Raw genomic sequence first — 23,185 nt, 5'->3', positions numbered from 1 at the left:
GACATGCAACAAGAAGGTTGCTTAAAAATACCAAGGTAGCTAGTGGGGTATGAAAGAAAGGTTCACATGGCCAGATACACCACATATCAGAGAAAATGATTTGTAACTGCAGACTAGGGAATTCAACTTCTAAATTAAGCGTATTTCCACTGAATTATTGTTAAGGTAAATATCTCTACATTAGTGCATAGCTCCACTTTTTACATTTCATATGCATTAAAACTGATGGTTGGAGACCTGACCTGAATTCTCACATTTATAGAGAACTTATTCCTGAAATCAGGATTGTTGACAAGGCGGCACGGGAACAAAACCACAGAGTTGTAAAGCTTCCCAGTGCGCATTAACTAAGGTTCTACAATCAGCTTTGTGGTGATTGCTGCTTTAAGGCCAGCCTTACTCAGTAAGGGTCACATGGTCAGAACAGCCAATCAGCACTGAGCACGGGGAAGCTTATAAAGTCTTACTAGTCTGGAGAGTGAATTGTAGCCTCGCTAGAGATCTGCAGCTAATCCAGCAGCTCTAAATAAAGTTTATTGTTCAACTAAAGAAGCCTTTCGGTAGTACATTTCTACATCTGGCGATGAGAATAAATTATCCTTGCGCTGCCTCTTGCCCTACAACTGAGAGTATCTCATTTTAAAGAAGGAAAAAAATATACTCAGTGGGGATGCCTCTCTTTGGAAGGATCGACCCATTTGACCCTCTATGAAGGACTGGACTCAATACATCAAGTGCCTCGGGTTTCATCTCCAGGCCAACGAAATAAGCGAGGTGGCAAAGTGCAAAACAATTCTCTTGAGCATCTGTGGGAGTCAAACCTATAACCTTATTTGCAGTCTCACAGCCCCAAGTGCACCCAGCTCCGAATTGTTCAGTGAGTTTTTGGATTTTGTGAAGGGCTATTTTCAGGCCAAAGCATCAATCATTATGCAAAGATTCAAATTGAATATGAGGGTGAGGGCCCCAGATGAATCGATCGCAACTTATCGTTAACTTGAAGCAACTGTCAGAGCATTGAGATTTTGGAGCAACCTTGAATGACATGTTACAGGATCGGTTAGTTTGTGCCGTGCGCAATGATGCCATTCAGCGTCGATTGCTGGCAGAAGTCTATATAAATTTTAAACGAGCAATGGAGATAGCGCTGGCCATGGAAAGCGCTGAAAAAGATTTGCAGGAGCTATAGAGCTTGCAAAACGGCACTATTTACCAGTTAGGGCAGGAACCTGCAGCCAGGGTATGGTGCCAAAACCGCAGAAGAATCCATGAAGGCGGGAATCATTCCTGATCACCCAGAAATCTAAAAAAAATACACCGGAGGCAATCAGATAGTGATCCTGAAGTTGAAATGTTATTAATGTGGGGGTAACCACATTCCTGAAGCATGTAGATTTAAGGAGGCCGAGTGCTATTACTGTCGCAAAACAGGTCATTTGATAAAGCAGTGCAGAGCCAAGTCCAGGCTGCCAAGTAACCATCCAGCAAAGACGTTAGAAGTACATAACGTGAAAGAGCCTGAAATAACTGATCCTGACATTCATTCTCTTTTTGATTTTAAAGCAGTCAAGGCAGACCCTATTACTATCACATTCCATGTAAACAGGAAGCTTCTAGTAATGGAGGTGGATACAGGAGAATCAGCCACAGTGATGGGCAAGCACACATTTCAGTACTTGAGAGAAGGTACCCAACCCTTAAGCCTGGAGAGAACTTCCACCCAGTTCAAGACCTACACAGGAGAAGCCATAAAAGTAAAAGGCATCGCCATGGTACCTGTGAGCTAAAGACAGCAGTCAGCCCATCTCCCAGTAATAATAGTGACTGGGGGAAGGGCCAAGCTTTCTGGTTGGCTAAAAGAAATCAAGTTAAACTGGTGCAAAATTTTTCAAGTGCCGGCAGGAGGACTGCTAGAATTGTTAAAAAAAATACAACAGCATCTTTCGCAAAGAATTAGGAAAAATCAAAGGTTTGCAAGCGAAGGTTTTATGTTGATCCAGAGGCAACTCCCTGACTTTTTAAAGCAAGACCAGTCCCATATGCCTTAAGAGAAAAAGAAGTGGATGCCGAGCTCAACAGGTTGGGGGAATTAGGCATCATACAGCCGGTTCAATTTTCGGAATGGGCAGCCCCTATTGTCCCTTGACTGAAACCAGAAAAGACCACCCACATTTGCAGCGATTATAAGCGAACAGTTAATCGGACAAGAATTGAAGACTTGTACACAAAATTGGCAGGTCAATCCTACACTAAATTGCATGTGAGCCACGCGTACCAGCAACTCGAGTTAGATAACACATTCTGGGGGTATGTCACAATAAACACACACAAAGGCCTGTTACAGTATGCGCACCTACCTTTAGGCATGTCCTCGGCAGGTGCAATATTTCAAAGGACGATGGAGAGTCTGCTACACAGATTACCATGGGTTGTAGTATACCTTGATGATGTCCTCATAACTGGATCAACAGAGGCCAAGCATTTAGCAAACTTAGAAGAAGTAATTAAAAGGTTTCTGGGAGCTGGAGTCCGCCTATAAAAGGAGAAATGCACTAAGCCACCGAGGTTACCTATCTGGGCCACCGTGTAGATGCACAAGAATTACACGCCGTGGACAAAAAGGTTAAGGTGGTATAGGAGGCGCCTTCCCCCACAAACAGCTCCGAAAATCGTTTTTAGAGATGGTGAACTACTACGGGTGATTTTTACCCAATTTATCAACTGTATTGGCCCCCTTGCACATATTGCTGAAGAAACACCATTGTTGGTGCTGGAAGGCTCCACAGGAGGCAGCCTTAACAGAGTAAAAAAAATCTGCTGCACTCCTCAACCTTGTTAGTGCACTTCGACCCAACTAAAGCATTGACATTGACCTGCAACGCCTCTCCATAGGCATTGGTGCAGTATTGTCCCATGAAATGGACGACGGCTCTGAAAGGCCAATAGGTTACATATCAAGAACCTTCTCAGTGGCCGAAAAAGGTTATTCGCAGAGAGGAGGAGGGACTGTCAACAGTCTTCGGAGTTAGAAAATTTCACCAGTACTTACACGGCAGGCACTATTCTATTGTCTCTGATCATAAGCTGCCTTTGGGCCTTTTCAAAGAAGACAAGGCTAACCTGCCGATAGCCTCGGCAGGAATTCAGCAACGGGCATTAATTCTGTCCGCCTGTGAATACACTCTGAGGGACTGACCTGGGATACACATGGCAAATGTGGACGCCCTTAGCTGTCTACCCTTGCAAGAAAGTATCTCGTATTCCAGGAAATTGTCCTTGCATTGAATTTTTTAGACACATTGCCCATTTGTGCGAAGCAGATCAGGAACTGGACCAATCGAGATCCGCTTCTGTCCAAAATGAGACACCAGATACTTACAGGATGGTTAAATGAACCAGTCTCCGCGGAAATGAAACCATTTTTTTTTAACCCGCAAATACAAATTGAGTTGTCGGGTTGGAATCATACTCTGAGGAGCAAGAGCAGTTGTTCCTGTAACAGGCAGGAAACTGCTCCTAACCGAATTACACAACACTTATCCTGGCATTTCTGAAATGAAAATGCTCGCCAGGAGTTGTGTGGGGTGGCCTGGTATAGATGCAGATATCAAGAAATTAGTCAAGCGCTGTCAACAGTGCCAACTGGAACAAAAGTTGCCAGCCACAGCCGCACTACACCCTTGGGAATGGCCTGGCTGACCATGGGTGCAGATCTATATAGACTACGTGGGTCCATGTCAAGGCACAATGTTTTTGCTCACAATCGATGCACACTCAAAATGGATAGAAATTTTTGAGGTGAAATCGCCTCCGTCGCATGCTACCATCCAAAGGTTACACCAAAGCTTTTCGGCTCATGGATTGTCCGAAGTCATTGTATCAAACAATGGAGCCATATTTACAAGTGCTGAATTTCAAAACTTCACCAATCTAAATGGCATTAAATACATCCAAACTGCACCTTATCACCCAGCATCAAACGGGCTAGCCGAGAAAGCCATCCAAACTTTTCAAGTCAGGACTAAAAAAATTGTCAGGAGGAACCTCGGAAACCAAACTCCCTCGCTTCTTTCTTAGCCACTGCACAACTCCACATGCAGGGATGGGAGTTCCACCAGCAGAACTGCTTATGAAGCGTTTTCTTCAAACGAGACTGAGCCTCGTATTTCCAAATTTACCAGGGAGGGTAGAGAAGAACCAAGATAATCAGAAAACAAGCCATGATTTGCACAGTATAACTTGGAAATTTATAGTAGGTGAAGCCGTATATGTAAAAGACTTCGGTATGGTCCAAGTGGAACCCCAGGAATTATTGTCTGAGAGATCAGACCCCTTTCATACCAAGTAGACATGGAACGCCGGATCATTCATAAAGACGCGGATCGCCTGAGCAGCAAGGAGACACTTCCATAGTCAGTGTTGTCACCAAGGAATGTTAGAGCCCGTAAGCACCGAAGTACCTGATCGACCTGTTATAGGCATAACTGATGTCTCATGCAAATCAAATACTGATGAACTGCCTGTGCTAAAAGAGGCACCCATTATTACAGTTATTGTTCGTATCGATCCTGCAGGTGAGCTTCAGGCTATAGAATTATGCTGCCGGAACAGAAAACCTCCTCAAAGGCTTGATTTGTAATTACTGGACCTATGTATATAAATGCAATCTGAATTCATGACAAAGTGCCAGTGTAATTATTTCTAAGATTTTTGATATTGTTTTCTATTCACCTGTATTAAGCAATTTGTGTAAGTAAGGAATGTAAAACAAGTAATTAAGGGGGAGGGATGTGGTGATTGTTGGTTTAAGGTCAGCCTGAGTAAAGGTCACGTGGTCAGAACAGCCAATCAGCACCGAGCACAGGGAAGTTTATAAGAGGTGGAGTTTTCTTAGTCTAGAGAGTGCATTGTAACCTTGCTAGAGGCCTGCAGCTAATCCAGCAGCTCTGTCAATAAAGTTTGTTGTTCAACTAAAGAAGCCTCCTGGTAGTACATTTCTACAAACTTATTTTAAAATTGCTAGAAGAAGCGAGGTCCCTTGACCGCTCAGCTGATAATGAGAAGTAAAGACAGTAAGGGTCAGGCTACATTAAGGCCAGAGTAATACATTTTGTTTATGGCAGCAAAAAATTTTGTACAAAGGATACAAATTCACATCCACAAAACTCCATTGTGAGTTCACAAACTCAGCTTGGTTTTCAAGGGGTAAAGACTACTAGCTCAGTTACAGAATGACACTTGTAGGAATGAAGGTAATTGGCCTCAACACCTCTGTGCTATGGATCTGGAAGATAGAAAGGCGGTATCTAGTAGGACCTGTGGAAGGTCTTTGAGGGTAGGAATAGGTTTGGCTGTCATGGCCACATCATTTAATAGTTTGTTGATGCTTCCTGTCTAAGTACATGTGAAAAATGCTGGATGTAGAACTGTACCTGTAACTCAGCACCTTCAGAGAGGAGGCCCAAAGGGGGTGTTTTTTGGGGGAGGGAAGGTGGAAGACAAAGCATTTTGGGAATGAGTGGAGGATGTGGCAGACTTCTCAGTGTTTTTCAATGAGGTTGAGGCCCATATTCAAAAAAGCACAGCTCTTTATAAACCCCAAAAGTAGAATAGCATTTATTTAAATAGTTCATTTAATTAAAAAGCAGAGGCTTAAAAAAAATTAGCTTATTTTCATGACCAATTTTACAGTAGAATTAGAATATTAGCCAGTTGGGAGTTATGTAGAGTTCTTATTTGGACACTTCAGAATAGGGATTTGAAGTGTGCAAAACAGTTTGGCTGTTACACAATCAGGATACATAAAATTTGGTCTCTGGCCAACAAGGATTGGATAAATCTGAATGCTAACAGCACCGTTGCTACTAAATTCTGAGTTCATAAAAGGCTACTAAAGGTTCTAAACCAAATGAAGACAGAAAATCATCCCCATTTGGGAATTCTTCCAACACAATTTTATAACCATAGATAAAAACAAAAAGCTAAAAGCTACTGCGGATGCTGGAAATCCAAAACAAAAACAGAATTACCTGGAAAAACTCAGCAGGTCTGGCAGCATCGGTGGAGAAGAAATCAGTTAACGTTTCGAGTCTTCATGACTGCCGAAGGGTCATGAAGACTCAAAACGTTAACTGATTTCTTCTCCACCGATGCTGCCAGACCTGCTGAGTTTTTCCAGGTAATTCTGTTTTTGTTTTATAACCATAAGAATGGCTTTGAAGCTTATCTCACTGAATCCCTTATGGGTGGTAATAAGGAGAGTAGAAGCACATGTCAGTTGCTGCAATAGCAGCCTGAAACAGGAAAACATGGCTCTCCGATTGGTAGAAAATTTGAATATCATTGCACTGTGATGGCTATTTTAAAACATTTTGTAATGTTCTTTTAGACATTTTATGAATAAAGTATATTTTTGCAAAAAAAAAGGCTCTAATTGGAATGCCAGCCACATAAGGAAATTTTGCAAGTTACATAACAGTTTTTCAATGTTGCAACACATTGCAATACTTTCACTATTTATATGGGATGAATCATGCACTCTGCTGTAAAAAGGCAGAAAAGACAAAGTGCTTCATTGACAGAAGTTGGAAAGTTGAAGGGAGGGGGGGAAAAAGGGAAAATAAACAAGTAGGAGACAACTGATTGCACTACAACATGCTTGACTTTTGGAGGTGCCAACAGAAATCCACATCCTCAGCTGGATTTCAGGATTCACAAGGAGACAAGAAAACCTTCAAGACAAAAATATAACTGAGCACTAAAAAGTGAATGTCAGCATCACCTCGCCCCATAAAATTATTTCTAATATTTATTTTAATCTTTTCTGATGTTTGATAGGGTTTAAACAGTGTGTATTGCAGGGACCAACTAACACGGAAATCACTAAGATAAACAATATGAGGGAGCTGAAAATCTATCAAGCTGAATCACTGATCAGTTTCTCATTAACTTCAGCAAAGTTTTGATATTTTTGTTAACCTGGTGATGTTGATTTCCAATTAATTTCATGGGACAACTTGAGCAGTCAACTTGAAATAAATAAATTACTCTTCAATACAGCCATGGATCTATCTTTACTGCACTAGTAGAGACGAAGCCTATTGTAAAACATAATATTCAGAGAAATTTATGGAGAAATTTCAAATTGCCCTCAAATGTTAGTCTCCGCAATTTAAAAAAAAACAAAGCATAGCTATAAGCACTAAAAAAATGTCCCAATATGTTGCACAGAAATCTAAACAGACAAAAATGTACAGAGACAAAGGGAGTCAAATGTTGGGAGGGTTAACAAAAAGCTTGGTCAAAGAGATGGGCTTTAAGGAGCATGTTAAAGGAGGTGAAGGCAGAACAGAAACGTTTAGAAAGGAAAACACAGAACTTAGAGCCGAAACAACCAAAAGCTCAGCTGCCAAGGGCACGTTCAAGAAGACTGCAATGTTTGTGAAGGGCTGTAAAGCTAGAATAGGTTAGAGAGAGATAGGAATGGACAAAACTACAAAGTAATTTAAATAAGGGAGAATGTTAACCGTGGTCTCTGGGGACTATGGGACAATGTCAGGCAGAAAGCATGAGGGGGTGGGGGGCAGAAATAGGTGAATAGAATTTGGTGCAAATCATTGGGACAGTTGGGTCTGGAGGTACCAAAATATGGATTTTGGGGGGGGCCGGAAAAGAAAGATTACGGTTTCTAAATTTCTAATGTTTCGCCAGAGAAAACTGGGCTGGATGTCAGGAAAGCAGACTGGCAATGCATAGGAAAGATCAACAGAGTGTCACAGAACAAGAATAAAATTAGCTTTAAAAGATCCATCTCTGTGCCACATTTAAAAGTGATTAGAAGACCCATCACTCACCCCGGTTAGTCCCACCATTTATCCCGCAGTGATAGACATTAACGCCGTCACTACCACACACCTGCTGGGAAAAGAACTGCAGGTGCATAACACCACCAACGTGGTGTGTTACATCCAATCACATCGAAAATGGTCAAACAAGAGGCATTTTAAATAAAACTTATTTGGAAAAATTTGAATAGTAGAATCTCAATCGCACCACTAATAAAAGTGACAGCCTAGATTGGTTAGTTGTAGACTCAAGCCGAACTTCAGGAATTGGAATTGAGGTAGAGCTGCACGGTTGGAGGTGAGCCCAGTTTACCTATTCCAGTGATTCAGGTTGACATTGAATAATACAAACACAAAAAATGCTGGAAAAAGCAGGTCTGACAGCATCTGCGGAGAGAAATACAGAGTTAATGCTTCAAATCCGTTTGACTATTCTTCATATAGACTCGAAACATTAACTCTGTCTTTCTCTCCACAGATGCTGTCACAGACCTGCTGAGTTTTTCCAGCATTCTTTGTTTTTGTTCCAGATTTCCAGCATCTGCAGTATTTTACCTTTATGACATTGAATAATACTGTGTAGTCTTTAAAGAGGGAGCACCGAATACTCTGGAGAGCAAACCTCCTTCAGCCAATGCCACAAAATAACCCTGAAGTCATTTATTGCCATCTGTAAAACAACTATTGCATTCATCCACCCATCCAGGTACTACACTTCAAAATAAAGCGTCAAGTTCTTCATTACACAGAGATGCATGCAAAAACAAGGTGGCTTTCACTCCTACAGATGCCAAATAAACAACTTCTTGAGTTAGACGTAAAGCAGCAAGGTCACCAGGGTAGTTTAGCAAAGATCATTTTAAATCTTGAAAGAAAAGTTTACTGAAATAAATGAACGCCAACTTGAGCGGCCGGGATGAGTTCACAACTTGTTATAGTTTAAAATCATCATGGGTCAAAGCAGAAGTAGTGCACGTGCAATCGCACAGCCGATTAAAGTGCAAAAGCAAATCAATAGTCGCAACATCCTCAAAACAAAAAGTGGTCGCCCCAAAAATAAAAACATTTACAAGTTCTTATAAACTCCCCAGTCCACAGTACATATCGGGGAAGGGAATAAACCAAATACCAATGGCTCCGCCACAGCACGTGCTCATGCAAAGTGTTTCTCTGAAACTTTACTTACTTCTGAAGAAATAATAGCATCACATACATTGTGGGGGAGAGAGGGGGGATCAATACATCACATACATTGTGGGGGAGAGAGGGGGGATCAATACATCACATACATTGTGGGGGAGAGAGGGGGGGATCAATACATCACATACATTGTGTGTGGGGGAGAGAGAGGGGGGGATCAATACATCACATACATTGTGTGTGGGGGAGAGAGAGGGGGGATCAATACATCACATACATTGTGTGTGGGGGAGAGAGAGGGGGGATCAATACATCACATACATTGTGTGTGGGGGAGAGAGGGGGGGGATCAATACATCACATACATTGTGTGTGGGGGAGAGAGAGGGGGGATCAATACATCACATACATTGTGGGGGAGAGAGAGGGGGGGGATCAATACATCACATACATTGTGGGGGAGAGAGAGGGGGGATCAATACATCACATACATTGTGGGGGAGAGAGGGGGGGATCAATACATCACATACATTGTGGGGGGGAGAGAGAGGGGGGGATCAATACATCACATACATTGTGGGGGAGAGAGAGGGGGGATCAATACATCACATACATTGTGGGGGAGAGAGAGGGGGGATCAATACATCACATACATTGTGGGGGAGAGAGGGGGGATCAATACATCACATACATTGTGGGGGAGAGAGAGGGGGGGATCAATACATCACATACATTGTGGGGGAGAGAGGGGGGGATCAATACATCCCGCCGCCTAACAGAAATATCTCACCTTCCCGAAGAGATGCAATTAGGGTAAAATACAAGGGGAAAAAACATAACTTTTAAACACCAAACCAGGCGTTTGCCTTGCACATCCCGAGCATGATCCCAGATATATTTACATATAAATTAAACACGATGCAAACCCGACTAAACCGTGACCCAGTGGCCGAAGTCTCAGACTCACAAGTTACCTGCTGGAGAGCCGCTGAATTTCGTCTCTGCCTCTGTTGCCATGTTGATGAGGGTGAGGGGGGGTGTGAGGGGGGTGGTGAGGGTGAGGAAGGGGTGTGAGGGGGGTGGTGAGGGTGAGGGGGGGGTGTGAGGGGGTTGGTGAGGGTGAGGGTGGGGGTGAGAGGTGAGGGGTGAGGAGGGGGCCGGAGTCCAAGGGTTGATCTTTGGGTGAGGGATGTTCCTCCGGGATGGCTCCCGCTGCCCCGCTCCGCTCTCTCCCCCCGCGCCCCCCGCGCCCGCAGCGGCTCCAACTTAAACGAAAACAAACCGGTTGTTCCGCCGGAGCCGCGGGAGGGGGCGGGGGGCCGGAGGATGAAGTGAAATGTCAGTGATTCGGGCACGGCCGCCTTTTTTTTTTACTCTCCCGTCCCCTTTATGTATGTCTATGTATTTTAAATAGATATTAAAGGACCGGGGGAGGGCGGGGGGGGAATATCCCGGGCTTTTGGCTGCGAGAGGCTCCAATCTCATCAGCCGCCTCCCCGTCCCAATCTCCCGTCGACTCAACGCCTTCCAGTCGCTTCGATTTGTTTTTCCTCCCCGCGACCTCAGGTCACGTGGGTAGCAACAGCGCTGTTCATTCGTCGCCCCCGCCGCGCATCGGACCAATTGCGGCAAGGCCTAGACCGGAGTACGGCTAACCCCCAACGACCAATCAGCGCCCGTCAGTGGTCCAGGGAACAAAAAATAAGGGCGAAGACATCTTTAGCCCCTCCCTCCTTCCTCGCCCCGCCTCTCCCGCCCCCTCCCCTTCCCCTCCCCCATCACTTCCCGACCGGGATTATTGTCTCAGTGCTGCCACATAGGCTGGATGACTCACCAGCGCCGCACTGCAAATGAAGGGGTGGTTGGCCAGGACAAGTTGGAAAGGATGTTGCCAAAGCCCAGGGGATCTTGGGCTTTGTAAGATAGAGAAGGAAAGCAAGGAAATTACTTTGCAGAACAATGGCTAGGCCTCAGCTGCAGTAATGTTTTCAATTCTTGGGCACCACACTTTTAGGAAGAAGGTCACAGTCTTGGAGAGGATGCAGAGAAGATTTGCTAAACTGGTAGCGGGGATGAGTGACTTCAATTGTGTGGGAAGACTAGAGAAGTTGCAAATATTCAGACGGTTCCTGTGGAGAGAAACAGAGTTAACCTTTCGAGCCTTTTCTGCTTTTCTTTCAAATTTCCAGCATCTGAAATATTTTGTCTTTGTTGTAACGTAGAATCTGATCCCTGGCCAGGTTGCAAATCTTTGGTGGTTACTATTGGTTCCCTCTTGCTGGAGGGATTCACTAGTCAAGTTGCTTTGAATTCAGGTCAGTTTTATATTGCAGGCCCATGACTGCTATGAATTAAGAACATAAGAACTAGGAACAGGAGTCGGCAATTCAGCCCCTCGAGCCTGCCCCGCCATTCAATACGATCATGGCTGATCTCATTTCGGCCTCAACTCCAATTTCCCACCCTCTACCCATAACCTTTCAACCCGTCACTAATTAAAAATCTGTCTATCTCCTCTTTAAATTTATTCAGCGTCCCGGCATCCACTGCACTCTGAGGTAGTGAATTCCACAGATCCACAACCCTTTGAGAAAAGTAATTCCTCCTCATCTCTGACTTAAATCTACCACCCCTTAGCCTAAAACTATGGCCTCTCGTTCTAGAATTCCCCACATGGGGAAACATCCACTCCACGTCTACTTTGTCTATCCCCTTTAGCATCTTATATACCTCAATTAGATCTCTTCTCAGCCTTCTAAACTCTAGCGAGCATTGGCCTAAACCGCTCAATCTCTCCTCATAAGACTACCCCGCATCTCTGGAATCAATCGAGTGAACCTCCTCTGAACCGCCCCCAATGCAACTACATCCTTCCTCAAGTAAAGGGACCAAAACTGTGCACACTACTCCAGGTGCAGTCTCACCAGTGCCTTGTACAGTTGCAACAACACTTCCCTACTTCCCTATTTTTATACTCTATTCCTTTAGCAATAAATGCCAAAATTCCATTTGCCTTCCTTATTACTTGCTGTACCTGCATACTAGCTTTCAGCGATTCATGCACAAGGACACCCAGATCCCTCTGCACTGAAACATTCTGAAGTTTCTCTCCATTTAAATAATAAGTCGCCTTTTTATTCTTCCGACCAAAATGGATAACCTCACACTTATCCACGTTAAACTCCATCTGCCAAATTTTGGCCCATTCACCTAACCTGTCCATATCCATTTGTAAATTTCTTATTTCTTCATTGCAACTTACTTTCCCACCTATTTTGATGTCATCTGCAAATTTAGCTATAGTACCTTCTATCCCTGAATCCAAGTCATTAATATAGATTGTAAATAGTTGGGGCCCAAGGACCGAACTCTGTGGCACCCTACTAGTTACAGCTTGCCATCCAGAAAAAGACCCATTTATCCCGACTCTCTGCTTTCTGTTGGTTAGCCAAACCTCTATCCAAGCTAATATATTACCCCTAACTCCGTGTGATCTTATCTTGTGTATTAATCTTTTGTGCAGCACCTTATCAAAGGCCTTCTGGAAGTCCAGATATACTACATCTACAGGATCCCCATTATGCACTTTGCTTGTCACATCTTCAAAGAACTCTAGCAAATTAGTCAAACACAATTTACTCTTCATAAAACCATGCTGACTCTGATGAATTGCATTTTGACTTTCCAAATGCCCCATTACTACTTCCATAATAATGGATTCCAACAATTTCGCAATGACAGACGTTAAACTAACTGGTCTATAGTTTCCTACTTTCTGCTTCCCCCCCCCTTTTTGAATAAGGGCGTTATATTAGCATTTTTCCAACCCACTGGAACCTTTCCAGAATCCAGGGAATTTTGGAATATTCTAGTCAATGCATCCACTATCTCCGCTGCCACTTCCTTTAAGACCCTGGGATGTAGGCCATCAGGTCCTGGGGACTTGTCACCCTTTAACCCCAATAGTTTGCTCAGTATTTTTTCTCTAGTGATGGTGATTGTTCTAAGTTCTTCTCTATACCCTCTGCACTACCTGTTACTATTGGGATGGTATTAGTGTCCTCCACCATGAAAACTGAGGCAAAATATTGATTAAGCATCTCTGCCATTTCTGCGTTCCCCACTATTAAGTCCCCAGTCTCATCCTCCAAGGGACTAACATTCACTTTAGCTACTCTCTTTCCTTTTATATACTTGTAGAAGCTTTTGCTATCAGTTTTTACATTTTACAATTACTCTGCATTCATATCGTGTAAGATTCTTACAGCTAACAAATACAAAAAACTTTCACCCTATCAGTTTAGTCTCGATTTGAATCCAAGATCCAAAGAGAAAGGACCTTGCTAACCGAGGATACTCTCCAGATCATTCAAAAATAGTTTTGATATAAAAGCAAGCGCAGCCAGGGATTCTAAGTACTAACAAATATCACTCGAAAACCCTGATGATAGGTCCCACCCGAAATAATATCCTTAACAAGATTGCTGGAGACACTCAAAAAAGGCCCAAACACTCAATATTCTGTGGAATCCAAAAGGAGGCATGCTTTGTCTGGCTCCACAAAACAACTGCAGGTCACTGCTGGCCTACCCTTGTGCCATGTTCCTGCAGAAACAACTCTGATGGACGGGCCATTGTGTCCAGATGCCCCAAAACTTCCTCCCTCAGCAGGTTCTCCTCACAGCTCTTTGTTGGCCAACGCTTAAAGGGCAGCCAAGGGAAAAGGTATAAGGATATGCTCAAGGTCACCCTAAAGCACGGAGGCATTAACACCACTGGCTGGGAGGAGAATGCTACCAATCGTTCAGCATAGAACCACCTGGTTCATCAAGGTGCAAGGCACTTCAAGACTCAATAACTCAACAGCGAGGCAGAATGTCGGCGGCAGAGGAAGGAGAAGGAAGAGAACCGAGGGCTGCGATTTCCACTCCCCTGTGCAACAACGTGCCCCCACTGTGGATGAACATGTGGATCCAGAATTGTTCTCCTCAGTCATCTGAAGTCTCACCAAGCCTGACAGATGTTGTCCTTGATTCCGAAGGACCACCGATGGCACTTGCACCTCCCCGCCTCTTACCTTAATTTCTTCCGCCACCACCACCACCACCAGCCCCGCACCATACCATGGACTTATCTCTGGGCCTCAGTATGGGCTGAAATTTGAAACTGCTGACAGGCCTCAGCCTCAGGATTCAGTCTCCGACCCTGGCCCTGGGAGGGAGGGAGATTCCACACAACAGGCTTGTGAGGAAAGTTGTCGGTCATGGAATAAAAGGGACAGTAGAAACATGGATGCAAAATTGGGTGAAGGATAGGAAATAAAGAATAATGGTTAATGGGTATTTTCAGGCTGGAAGAAGGTTTGTGGTGGAGTTCCCCAGGGTTGGTATTGGGACCCTTGCTTTTCCTGATATATATTAATGTTCTAGATCTTTGTGTGCAGGGGACAATTTCAAAATTTGCGGACGACACAAAACTTGGGAGAATTGTAAACTGTGAGGAGGACAATGTAGAACTTCAAAAGGACATTGACACATTGGTGGAGTGGGTAGATAGGTGGCTGATGAAGTTCAATGTGGAGAAATGTGAGATGATACACTTTGGTACAAAGAACATGGAGAGGCAGTATAAAATAAAGGATACTATTCTAATGGGTGTGCAGGAGCAGAAAGGCCTCGGTGTATATGTACATAAGTCATTAAAGGTGGCAGGACAGGTAGAGAGAGCTGTTTCTAAAGCATACAGTATTCAAGGCTTCATTAATAGGGGCATAGAGTGCAAGAACAGGGAGGTTATGATGAACTTATATAAGACACTGGTTAGACCTCAACTGGAGTATTGTGTACAGATCTGGGCACCACACTATAGGAAGGATGTGAACACATTGGAGAGAGTGCAGAAGAGGTTTACAAGAATGGTTCCTGGGATGAGACACTTCAGTTATGAGGAAAGATTGGAGAAGTTGGGACTGTTTTCCTTGGATAGGAGAAGGCCAAGAGGAGACTTGATAGAAGTTTTCAAAATCACGAGGGACTTGGACAGAGTAGATAGGGAGAAACTGTTCCCACTTGAGTGATGAGAAAATAACTTTTTCACACATCGAGCAGTTAGGGTCCGGAATGCACTGCCTGGAAGTGTGGTGGAGGCAGGTTCAGTTGGGGCATCCAAGAGGGCATCGGATGATTATTTAAATAGAAACAAGGTGCAGGGTTACGGGGAAAAGGCAGGAGATGGTACGAAGTTAAAATGCTCAGAGAGCCAGTGCAGACACGATGGGCCGAATGGCCTCCTTCTGCACTGTAACATTCCTGTGATTCTGTGAGGCATCAGGATAGCTCATTGGTGCTGAAAACTGACCTGATTTATTCTGATAGTGCCCGAGGGTGAATATATTGCAATTCTCATGGAATTTCTTTTCAATCGTGTTGTTGCTGGTTGCGGCTGGAATCGTGCTTGTTTGGGCCACAAAGGGATTTAGGTCACGTGTGTATCCATTACAGCAAATAATGTGAAGCCCATTCTTTCTAGTTAGAAATACTTCCTGATGTGCTTTGGGTGAGACTTGCCCATTGTTTTGTATTGCTATTTCTCATCATGCTTGGTTTAGATAAAGTCCTCTTCATGGCCTTGCTGAGAATCTATTGGAGATAGCCAAGTTAGCCAGATTTGTGTGTCAGGGTTAAAGTGGTCCGATTGGGTCCCCTACATCATGATTCTTTAAATTTATTGGGGATAGAAAATGGAAACTGTAAATATGGAAATTTGAAATAAAGCTTAAATTGCTAGAAATACACAAGAGATCTGCTGGCATTTTGGGAAGAGGGAAAAGACAGATGATAAATGAAACTTTTTCTTGTTTCACTTTTATTCCTTTATTGCTGCTGGGTCAAAATCCTGGAACTCCCTCCTTAACAGCACTGTGGGTGTACCTACACCACATGGACTGCAGAGGTTCAGGAAGGCGGCTCACCCCCACCTTCTCAAGGGCAATTAGGGGATGGGCAATAAATGCCGGCCCAGCCAGCGATGCCCAAATCCTTTGAATTAATTCTTAAAATTCATTCAGTTAATAAGCATGCTTATTTCCCAGTTCGAAATTATGATTTTCATAAATAGCCAGAAAACCGTGCACCTGAATTTCCATTATACACTTCCACCCTGCCAGCAGTATACAGAAAAACTGGGAGTACAATCTATATTAGATCGTTGTTTGGTAGTACAGAACTTGAGTATTGCTGAAAAAAGAGACTTTCTTTGCCAAAGCTTTTCATCTTGCACTCATCAGGACAATTCACAAAAATATCAAATGTAAAGAGAACAACTACTGTATGAGAAGAGAGTGCTGATTGGTTGGCAAGTGGACTCTGATTGGTAAAAGCATTGCCATGGAGAATGCACCAGTTGATGATGACTGACAAGTAATTGCCAAGGATTGTTTGAAATTTAAACCAGGCAGCTTGACTCTGATTGGTCAAGGCATTGCCCTGAGGAATGAACCAGCGAATGACTGTCACTTATTTTGTTTAGCTGAAAGAGGCACAATCTGTGCATATGTTCTTTCTGTCCACAAAGAACAGGGCCCTGTATATTAATATATGTGGCATCCAGTACATGCAAATGCACCACACTGTGAGCCCAACTGACAATCTTAAATTGGTCATCAGCATAATTCTTAGCACATTGAGGATTATTTAGTAAATGTTGTTCAATCACAGAATCACATCTAATGTTTGACACTTTTGAATTTTGCAAGCATGGCCTGGTTGGGTATGGTCTATACCTTGCCCATTGTGAAGGGACTTGCTGTTTGATACGATACACCAGTCTTTAGGACGTACAGCCTACATACCTAGCATCACATTGGCACTGAGATTCATATACCACATTATACATTTGTGTGCTAGGCAGGACATCTTTTTGGCTTGATGGCAGCACCCTGTTAGCAGCGAACACCACTTGTATTGCTACTGCGAGCTTCACCTGTTGCTCAAAGTTTTGAGATACCTTACCCCTCCAAGGTAATCTGCTGTAGACTGGCCACTTTTCAAAAATTTTTCAAACAGCTGGATCTGATCTGCCCAAGGGACACCATGCTGGTGAGTTAATTTCCTACAACAGAATGAGATCCAGTGGATTTTAATGCCAAGGCCCAATTTAAATCCTATTGGTTTTATTTTTATTAATTAAAAAGGGCTAACATCACTTCTAAGTTTTTCAACATCCTGTTTTGAAATCTAAGTTGAAACACTGACATATAGGTATCTTATAAACTCCTCACAAATTACTTCACTGCCTATTGCTAATCCCCAACTAAGTATTGTACCAGGACCCAGCAAGTAGGTCATGAAAATGAACAACTGCACTATTAGAAATACAGATTCTCCATAATTAACTCAACATTTCACAACAGGTTTTTTGTTACCTCTTATCCAAACTGCACTTGAACATTATTAGCGAATTATAATCTAACATGTTCAGACAAGTTTTGATCTTGCTGCAGTCGGTTGAAAGCAGCTAGCATTCTCTCAGTGTCTATAGTGTCAGTGTCAGAAGACATATTTATCTCAAATACAGTGATGGAAATAACTGGAGAAAAATATGACCCTTTCTTATTCGCTGATGGCAGCAGCAGCTGTCCCTCGATTCAAGGATGACATCTACTCAGGTCATGGGTTTTTTGCCATGGGTCTTCATATGACTAAACAGGACAATTCTTAACCCACAGACTTTTGGGCACATGGGGCAGGATGCCCCATAAGGTAGTGGCATCCAGAGTGCGGGGTTTGCTTCCTTTTCTTGTCTGCTGCCACTCTGCCTCATCATTAAGATGTTCTGTCTCAAAGCGTGATACAGTTTGATGGCCAAATTGTCACCATTTTGAACAATTGGTAGTAACCTTCTCCCAGTCATTAATGTCAATGCTGTTGCGCTTCGGGGAGAGTATCAGTGTGTCTTTGATGTGTTTTCTTTGTCCTTCCCTGGGAACATTGGCCATTTGAGATTTGGGAAAACAGGACCTGGTGGGGGAGATGCTTTATGGCTATCCGGACAAAGTATCAAGTCCGTCAAAGTTGATTTTGCAAGAGTTTAGCCTGAATGCTTGTGGAGGTGGCTTCAAGAAGGACACTAGCATTTGTTCAACGGTCCTTCTGTTGAATCCGGACAATGTAACAGAGGTGTTGCTGATGGAATTTCTCTAGAAATTTTCTTTCATATTATCACAAGGTGGCAAGTAGGAAATACGAAGGCCGGGACTTTCCGTGCCTGCTGGTGTCAGGTGTGCTCGATGGGGTGAGCAGACAAAATGGAACAATTGCTTTCACGATGGTGTGAAACCAGTTTGCGATCGTCCACTCAGCCTGCCAGTGGGAGCCTCATTGTAATACATAAGCATATCATTATTTGGCCTGCCTGCTGGACTCATCCCCCCCTGCTGGATCATCCACCCTCACGCCGACATGTTTTACAATAGCAGATAAGCAACGTGCACCTGGTGGGCTGCACATTGCTCGGGACTTCAAAGTTTGTTTGTCTACCTTGCTTCGGTCAGCACTCTCCGTCATCAGCGCCAGGCTTCACAGACAGCACCACATCACTTTTAGGGGGGCTCACAGCCTGGTCTCTACTTACCAGGACAGCCACATGTGGGCGGCTTTTCAATGGCTGCAGGGCTAGGGTTTGCTTGGGGAAGGGGGAGAAGTGGCCTCAGGCAAGGAAAGAGGCTGCAAGGCGAGGGCTGTACTGGGGAAGGAGGGTAACCCAGGGTGTGTGTGGGGGCAAATGTTGATCTGTTCAAGTGGCCTCAAGATGGTGAGGGCTGAGGAGGTAGTCTCCAGAGGAGATGAGGACAGATGGAGATGTGAGGGTGTGTGTGTGTGAGAATGGGTGGAGATGTCCCTTGAGCTGGCAGTGAGTGAGATGCCAGTGAATGTGTGATGGGCCACTGCCCACCCTGTGGCCTGAGAGGGGTAGAGGACGTCGTGGCAGCCTCCACGGCGTCCAAAGGTGCTCCAGTGACACATCGCTAAACATAGCGACTGCAGTCTTTTTGCTATTCGTGGACATCTTCCCTACAGTAGTCGTGGGCTGGAAACACTGAGATTTGTGCGTGTGGCTGGACTTTAAATATGGCGCCTGGCATGATGAAGCGGCGAGGTGATGGCAGCCGGGCGAATGAGAGCTCGCCTGCCATCAAAACGGCGTGTTTCCCGGGAATGCATAACTTGGGACAATACGCCATGAAAACCCACCATTGCGGCCGGCAGTTCAAATTTTACCCACCCGCGACTGCACTTAGTGCAAATCTGGGACCATTCCACCCGAAATGTGGAGGACTTAAATCTGCCTTGTATAGTTGCCATATTCCATACAGCATTCCAACAACATGCTTTAAAGCACCTTGAAAAGAATCATCAGCAAATGTTATAAACTTTGTTTAGAAGCTCAAGACACATGAACATTATTCATACTGAAAAGCGTCATTCCTTCACTTCCTGACTGTGACATCATGCCAAAAACGATGAACCGTTCAACTCCTCCCCAAATTATAAAAAAAGGTCATGAAGACAGAACCCCTTTACTTATCATATTCTCTGGAGCCATTGGGCACCCTGACTGGCCAATGTACAACAACAATGTATATTTATGTAGCATCGTTAACTTACTTAACGTACTCTACTCAGACCTTGGTCATGGCATGAGACTCCCAGGAGAACAGCAGAAACACTTTAGGGATGTCGTCAAGGTACCCCTGAAGAGGTCAAAGAAACCCACTGACTCATTGGAGACCCTGGATTGTGACACAGCAAAATGGCGAAGGTTTATTTGGGAAGGCACCAAACACATCAAAAGACTTCATCAGGAACGTGCAGAGGTGAAGTCAAGGCATCGGAGGGAGTGCACACACCTCCAAGCAACCCATCTACCCAACCCTTCAGTCACCACCTGCCCAACATGTGCAGAGTCTGCAGATTGTGCATTGGACTTATTATCCATCTCAGAACTCATCGACCCAGAGTGGAAGCAAGTCACCCTCAAACCCAAAGGACTGCCTAAAAAGAAAGAACATACTAAAGTATCCCAAAGCACTTAACAGGATCGTTGTCAAACAAAATTTGACAGCAAGCCACATAAGGAGATATGAAGATAGCTGATCAAAAGCTTGTGATTCACATGTCCTTCACTACATTTCCAAGCTTCCAGTTCCTGTGCAGAGTAATTTTCTGACTCCATGCTATTCTGCAAGAAGCACATTCGAAAATGTAGGTGTGTGCTGAGTTTGATGTTCTGACTGTTTAGTTTTTAGAAAATTGTTTGAAATTTTGATACATACTTCTGGCAGGTTAGACTCTCACTGGAAGCAAATAGATTACTCCACACCATCACACTTCTCACAGCCAGTGTTATGTGAAAGAAGTCATTTGCAAGGCCAAGAAAGCTGAAAGGTTAAATTACGAAGAGAGAAATTGTTGCCTCTGCCCAAATGCTTGGGCTGACTTTTAGAACATTACATCGATGGAATCCACAGCAGTTCCTTGTCCTGCAGCTGGTTGCTTTAGTTATACATTTGGATGAATATGCACATTCTTGGAAGCTCTTAGCAGCCTGATAACAACTGAGCAAATGTTGGTCCTGAGTGATAAGGAATGAAATATTGGGCAGAATATTACATTCGGCGTGCGGGCACACACCCGACACACTCGAGCATGAGATGACGCACGATGACGTTGAGCGTGCGTCCCAACGTCATCACGCACTTGCGCGATATTTTGGTCGGTGGGTGGACGCCGGAGTCGGCTGCACACCCGCCGATAATTAAAAGGCCTATTAAGGCCATTAACAATCTAATTAAGTTCAAATCTACGCTGCCCGTCCAACTTTACGGTTGGCTGACAGGCGAAAAGGCCAAGCGGCCTTTACAATTTTTAGGAAACTTCATCCACAAGAGGTTTCCTAAAGCAAATAAACATTAAATAAAAGCTTTATTTTGGAATTAGAAACATATCCCATCTCATGTGACAGAGTCACTTGAGGGGACATGTTTTATTAAATTTTTACTGTCTTTATTAATTTTTTAAACAGCACTTCAATCTCCCTGAGGCACGGAGCTGCCTCAGGGAAACTGGAGCGCTCTTTCTAGTGCATACGTGAACTGCTTGCGAGTCCCGCTCAGCCTCCGTCAGAAAGACTTTCAGTAATGTGTGATAAGATTATTATTAGTTAACATCTGTAAGCAGTCCATGTACAAATGCAGCAAGACCTGGACAATGTCCAGGCTTGGGCTGACAAGTGGCAAGTAACATTTGCGCCACACAAGTGCCAGGCAATGACCATCTCCGACAAGAGAGAATCTAACCATGACCCTTTAACATTCAATGGCATTACCATCACTAAATCCCCCACTATCAACATCCTGGGGGTTACCAGGGACCAGAAACTGAATTGGACTAGCCATATAAATACTGTGGCTACAAGAGTAGGTCAGAGGCTAGGAATCCTGCAGCGAGTAACTCACCTCCTGACTCCCCAAAGCCTGTCCACCATCTACAAGGCACAAGTCAGGGATGTAATGAATACTCTCCACTTGCCTTGATGAGTGCAGCTCCAACAACACTCAAGAAGCTTGATAACATCCAGGACAAAGCAGCCTGCTTGACTGGCACTCCTTTCACAAACATTCATTCTCTCCACCACCGACGAACAGTAGCAGCAGTGTGTACATCTATAAGATGCACTGCAGAAACTCACCAATGCTCCTTAGGCAGCAACTTCCAAACCCACGACCACCACCATCTAGAAGGGCAAGGGCAGCAGATACATGGAGCACCACCACCTGGAAGTTCCCCTCCTAGCCACTCACTATCCTGACTTGGAAATATATCGCCGTTCCTTCACTGTCACTGGGTCAAAGTCCTGGAACTCCCTTCCTAATAGCACTGTGGGTGTGCCTATACCACAGGGACTGCAGTGGTTCAAGAAGGCAGCTCACCACCACCTTCTCAAGGGCAATTAGGGATGAGCAATAAATGCTGACCCAGCCAGCAACGCCCACACCCCGTAAATGAATAAAAAAATACTTGTATGCTCCACCTACTTTATATGTACAACCCTTCACAATACTCCATTCATGATTAAAAGCAGAAGTCCTGAAAGGACCCCAAGGCCACAAACAATTTTTTTCCCCTTTTAGTGCAACTTCATGTTTCCAATAGAAAAATTAAATGAAAATCGTAAGAATGTTTCTGGGTGACAATCATTTAAAAGTTTTGGAGATTTATAATTGAGAAGTCGTTTAGAAGATGAAGGAAGGTGTAAGTGAATTTCTGATGCCAGCCCACGCTGTTAATGGCCCTGTCATTTGGTTGCTTTCTTTCTCTGTTTCTTCTTCCCTAATTCCAGCTCATGTGGCAAGAAAAAGGCAAAGAAATGTGACAGGTTTCCTGCTATCCACTAATTTCCTATTGTTCTATTCATGTAAGGTTCTCCTCAGAGTAAAAATGTCAAACAACCAAAATCTTTTTAGGATCTTTGAACTTGTTTTGACCTCAAATGTTTCTGTGATCGAGGGCAAACACATCTGGAGTAAGTGTCTGCATCTTCAGCAGCTTTGGCTCAGATTCATGAGCTGGAGGCTGAGCTGCAGACACTGTGATGTGTCAGGGAGGGGAAGAGTTAACTGGACACTTTGTTCCAGGAGGCAGTCACACCCTTAGGATAGGGTCTTCTGACTTGGTCAGTGGTAAGGGACAGGAGGAGGTTGACTGCGAGTGAGGCAGGTATGAGGAGCCAGATGGTAGAAGTGGAAGAGCCTCAGCCTTTCCAATTGTCCAAAAGGTTTGAGGTTCTTGCAACCTGTAAGGATGAAAGCAGTAGCTGCATGATGGATGAGCAAACTGATCATGGCACCATGGTACAGGAAGTCATTCAAGCGGGGAGAGTTGATAGGAACGTAGTGGTAGACAGTATAGTCAGGGGGATAGACACAATTCCCTGCAGCTGAAAGCGAGAGGCCAGATGGCTCTATAGAATGCCCAATGCCAAGGTTTGGGATGACCCACCTTAGTGGGAGGGGAGGATCCAGTGATCATGGTCCACCTAGGCACATAGTTAGAAGTAGGAAAGAGCTTCTGCTGAGTTGATATGAGCAATTTGGAGCTAAATTAAAAAGCAGAGTCTCAACGGTAATAATCTCTGGATTGCTA

At 44.1% G+C, this 23,185-nt stretch overlaps 1 protein-coding gene across 4 annotated transcripts in view; it reads right to left on the bottom strand.

The window, feature by feature from the left end:
• The window catches only part of pdcd4b (programmed cell death 4b), a 386,498-nt gene that overhangs the window by 35,912 nt on the left and 327,401 nt on the right, over window positions 1-23,185 (bottom strand). The window contains exon 1 of one of the 4 annotated variants that reach the window (XM_078565175.1): window positions 9,959-10,540. The exons of 1 other annotated variant lie outside the window; for it this stretch is intronic. In XM_078565175.1, coding sequence (XP_078421301.1) covers window positions 9,959-10,001 — 43 coding nt within the window. In that variant the 5' untranslated portion in view covers window positions 10,002-10,540. Of the gene's footprint in view, window positions 1-7,853; window positions 7,957-9,774; window positions 9,869-9,958; window positions 10,541-23,185 lie in introns of those variants that run through there. 2 more of the 4 variants (XM_078565177.1, XM_078565174.1) reach the window with 2 other exon arrangements.

This window comes from Cetorhinus maximus, chromosome 20 (genome assembly GCF_964194155.1).
Source record: "Cetorhinus maximus chromosome 20, sCetMax3.hap1.1, whole genome shotgun sequence".
NCBI lineage: Eukaryota > Metazoa > Chordata > Chondrichthyes > Lamniformes > Cetorhinidae > Cetorhinus > Cetorhinus maximus.
The sequence above is the reverse complement of the archived record's forward strand: the minus strand, read 5'-3'. Positions and strand labels throughout refer to the sequence as shown.